The sequence below is a fragment of the Drosophila montana genome, unplaced genomic scaffold, assembly GCF_035044405.1.
Source record: "Drosophila montana isolate Dmon_TW-CO22-7 unplaced genomic scaffold, ASM3504440v1 contig_3135_1, whole genome shotgun sequence".
In the NCBI taxonomy this organism is placed as follows: domain Eukaryota; kingdom Metazoa; phylum Arthropoda; class Insecta; order Diptera; family Drosophilidae; genus Drosophila; species Drosophila montana.
In genome coordinates this window covers 22618-27088 of record NW_026998015.1, presented here as the reverse complement: position 1 = coordinate 27088, position 4471 = coordinate 22618, and the positions used below count along the sequence as shown (strand labels likewise).

The window sequence follows — 4471 nt, the reverse complement described above, 5'->3', positions numbered from 1 at the left end:
CCGGGAGCCTGATGTTTATGAGATGAGGGTAATGACGTTTGGAGCAGCATGCTCGCCAAGTGCCGCGCACTATGTGAAGACCTTGAATGCCCTGCAGTATGAGGATTCAGATCCTCGCGCGGTTAAAGCTATTCTTGAATGTCACTATGTGGACGACTATGTGGATAGTTTTGATAGTGAAGGCGACGCCATCGCCATATCAACAATAATAAGAGAAATACATGCAAATGCTGGATTTGAATTGTGCCAGTTTACTTCCAGTTCGCCAACTGTAGCTGACGCCCTGGGCCAACATGGGGTGCTAGGAGCATCGGATGGGGCGAAGCTGAAGAAAGATTCTGGGATGTGTTGGCAGCCAGCCACGGACGATTTCAAATTCAACATGAAGTACCACAAAGTACCCCGATGTGTGCTAAATTTGGAGCGAGTACCTACGAAGAGGGAATTCTTGAGCTTGATCATGTCAACATTTGATCCTTTGGGATTTCTTAGCTGTCTCATGATAACTGGAAAGTTACTTATGCGTGAGATCTGGCGACGAAATGGCAATGGGATGAACCCTTACCAGATGAGATCGCCCGCGCCTTTAGTAAATGGCTTCAGGATATGAACAATGTGGAAGGATTTCGAAGCTCGCGCCATTACTTTGGCCCAATACCCGTGCGGGCAATACAACTGCACGTTTTTGTCGACGCTAGCCAGTCAGCATTCGCAGCTGTGGCTTACTTAAGGGTCACCTACGACAACAACGACGTGCGAGTATGCTTCGTATGTGCCAAGACGAAGTGTGCCCCAATGAAAACGATGTCAATTCCACGACTGGAATTGCAAGCAGCTGTGTTAGGAACGAGGCTGATGGACACTGTCAAAAAGAGCCAGTAAGCGATCAGCGATGCTATACTATGGACTGACTCCAAAACAGTGCTGCGTTGGATAGGCAGCACCCACCGTCGATATAAGCAGTTCGTCGGAAATCGATGAGATTGGAGAGAGAATGGAGGTGGGTACCTACTGCTGAAAATGCAGCAGACGACGCAACGAGGCCGCATTGCCACGTAGACCTCAGCCAACGGTCACGATGGTTAGACGGGCCAACATTTTTGCGGCAGCCGGAAAGCAGCTGGCCGCAGCCCGAACCGGGCACGGAACACTCATCCTGCGATGATGAAGAAGAGATGCCGAGTGAATTTGCCTTAGTTGCAGCAAATAACTTTTTCATTTCATTTCAGAGATTCTCTAGCTACAGTCGGCTGGTGAGGACGACGGCTTGGGTTCTAAGGTTCACGCGCTGGTGCCGTGGACAGAGGACTGAGCTTGAGAGATTCGGCCTCACCGTACGAATGTGAGGACGCTGAGAACTTGCTGATACGGCGAGCGCAATGCGAAGCGTTCCCTGACGAGGTTCGAGCCTCGTACAATGAAGAATCAGTCGGTCATCGAAGCGACATAAGAGGGCTGGCGCCCTACTTGGATGACAATGGAGTCTTGCGTGCGTATGGCAGGATCGATGCCGCACTGTGTATACCGCATAGTGCGAGAAGGCCAATAATCTTGTCACACCGGCACGCACTGACGGAACTGATTGTGTATCACTACCATGTGAAAATGAAGCATCAAAACGTGGATGCAACGATGGGCGACATCAGGACCAGATTTTGGATAACAAAGCTGCGTCGAGTGTTGCGTACAGTAATATCTGGATGTAGTGTGTGCAAGCTACATAGAGCGCAGCCAGCGCCACCTATAATGGGTCCTTTGCCAGAGGACAGACTGGAGGCCAATGGATGGCCATTTAAGTTTACGGGTCTGGACTACTTTGGACCACTTCTTGTGACGATCGGACGTCGAAAGGAAAAGAGATGGGTTGCCTTGTTTACGTGTCTGACAACAAGGGCCATACATTTGGAGTTGGCACATGACCTGTCAACTGATTCCTGCATAATCGTGATCAGGAACTTTCTTTGCCGTCGCGGGCCTGTACTGAGGCTGCGCAGTGACAACGGAAAGAACTTTGTTGGGGCCAACAGAGAAGCCAAAAGGCTCATAGATGTATTCGAGCCGGAGAAGATTCAGGGTGAGCTATCTTCTAGAGGCATTGAATGGATCTTTAACTGCCCAGCGAACCCAGCTGAAGGGGGAGCCTGGGAAAGGATGGTGCAGTGTGTCAAGAGAGTGCTACGCCACACAGTAAAGGAGGTGGCACCAAAGCAACACGTATTGGAGAGTTTCCTGATTGAGGCCGAGAATGTTGTGAATTCGCTCCCGCTTACCCACTTGCCAGTATCTGTGGACCAGGAAGCCCCCCTAACACCGAACGATCTACTCAAGGGAGTAGCCAATCTGCCTGACACACCCACTATTCATGAGCAGCCGGACGAGAGATGCGCCACAAGGAAGCAGTGGCGCATAGCGCGGCTATTACGAGACCGTTTTTGGAAGCGGTGGACCTGGAGTACCTGCCTCCACTTGTGCGACGCGTGAAATGGTGTGCGCGCATTGAGCCGATACGCCATGGTGATGTGCTGTTTATATGCGACCCAAACGTGCCACGCAGGCAGTGGCGAAGGGGCATAGTGGAGGAGCTCTACCCTGGACCAGATGGAGTACCTCGACGCGCCAGAGTACGCGTGGCGGACGGCAATCAAGTGCGACTGATGACTCGTCCCGTGGCTAAACTAGCCATATTGGATGTGAGTGAAGCAGGGCCTTCACAGGGGCGGGGATGTTGCGGGACGAATTAAGTTATCGATTGTTTATTACTAAGTATATTCTGAAAGTATGTATTTTTGCCATCTGAATGTACGGGCACATTGTATTTGGCTTGTTGCCGCCATTACTTAAATGTTCAGCTCATTATTGTCGTGAGTTAGAAGGCCGTAGGAGGGAAGACTGCGGTAAGATTCTGAGGGAATATATATTTAAGTTCTAACCTATGTAATCCGTTCAGAATAAAACACTTGCACTAGCACGTTTTGCATTACGCTGTCTCTACTAACATCGGAGTAACATGGCCAGGGGCCAGGCGTAAACCTTGCAGTGTTCAAATTGCAACTCCACCTTCGTTTGGCACGCGACATCCTACTTTAACTGTTGTTGCCCCTCGTAGGCAAGTTTTGTGTCAAGACTTTCGTCTGACACCACCTCTGAGTCATTGGCAGCCTATATTGCTAGCAAATCTTCTGCTAGCGTGTCAATTACCAAACTTAATTTCTCCACTTCTCGTGAAATATCATCATTCAAAATAAATGTTTCACATGATATGTTCCCAATCATTTGTGATCCCAAATTTTGGCCTCCACACATGATTGTTCACGAGTTCAAGCCAAAAAAGCGTAACCAGCCTGTCACCCTTCCAGTCCCTTCAATACAGGGTACCATTTCTGCCCCAAAAAACTAACTTCTTCTTCTGACCAAGGCTCTATTCATTATCAGAATGTCAGAGGTCTCATTTCCAAACTTAAAAATCTTTTCATGGCCAGCACTTCCTTCGATTCGGATATAATCGCATTTTCAGAAACATGGTTAAATTCAACCATATCTGATTTTGAAGTTTTTTCGAACAGTTTTACTTTGCATAGAAATGATCGGCCGACTCGAGGTGGTGGGGTATTAATTGCCGTTAAAGCCACTCTCCAGTCAGAACTTTTCTGTTTTAGTGCGCCTACTGACGCTGAGATTGTCTCAGTCAAGTTGTCTTTTCCTACACGGAATATTTATATTACATGCTCTTATGTTCCTCCTTCTTCTGATATTGAAGTTTATATGAAACATATTTCTTGTATTAAAGAAGTTTCTTCACACGTGCGTGATAATGACCTATTTATTGTGTTGGGTGATTTTAATTTGCCGAACATCTCTTGGTCATTATTCACTGCCGAAAATTATCTAGTGCCCTCAGCACAGCATGACTTTATAGATTGGATGCTTGATCTTTCGTTGTTTCAAATCAATTCAGTTTCTAATTATTTGCATAGAACACTTGACCTTGTATTTGTTAACGACTACCTTATTTCTAATGTGTCTAGGTCCCCTCCTTTATCTCTTCCTGAGGATGTATATCATCCTACTTTAGAGGTTGCAATGTTCAATTGTAATCCTCTCATTTCGTGCTCATCAGCCAATAAGCCCCGCCGTTGCTTTCGCAAAGGAAATTATCCATTGCTGAATCAACTTATTTATGCAACCGATTGGTCTTTCTTATATGTTGATATGAATATGATATGAATACTGCTATTAACTTTTTTTATACCACCCTAAAGTCCCTCTTAGATATGTGTATTCCCAAGTCAATTCCTTCGACTACTTCTTCAAAGCCACCTTGGTTTACTCCCAGATTATGAAATCTAAAAAATGTAAAGTCTAATTATTTTAAAAAGTTTAATAAGTCTGGTTCGTGTACAGACTTGGCTAAATATTCCATAGCCAAGTCGAACTTCTTTCTTCTGACTTCTCAATGCTATGAGAATTATCT

The 4471-nt window shown here is 46.3% G+C and overlaps 1 protein-coding gene across 1 annotated transcript; it reads left to right on the top strand.

Moving 5' to 3' along the window:
• Positions 1-606: 606 nt before the first annotated feature.
• On the top strand, positions 607-2481 carry LOC135431168 (uncharacterized). The gene is made up of 2 exons (XM_064686132.1): positions 607-878; positions 1305-2481. The coding sequence occupies exons 1-2, from the start codon at positions 607-609 to the stop codon at positions 2479-2481; spliced, it is 1449 nt and encodes a 482-aa protein (XP_064542202.1).
• Positions 2482-4471: the final 1990 nt, after the last annotated feature.

Coding starts and splice junctions, on each gene's coding strand:
- LOC135431168 (XM_064686132.1), top strand. CDS start 607: ATGAACAATGTGGAAGGATTTCGAAGCTCGCGCCATTACTTTGGCCCA. Junction 879..1,304: donor GACACTGTCAAAAAGAGCCA/GTAAGCGATCAG, acceptor TGCCGTGGACAG/AGGACTGAGCTTGAGAGATT.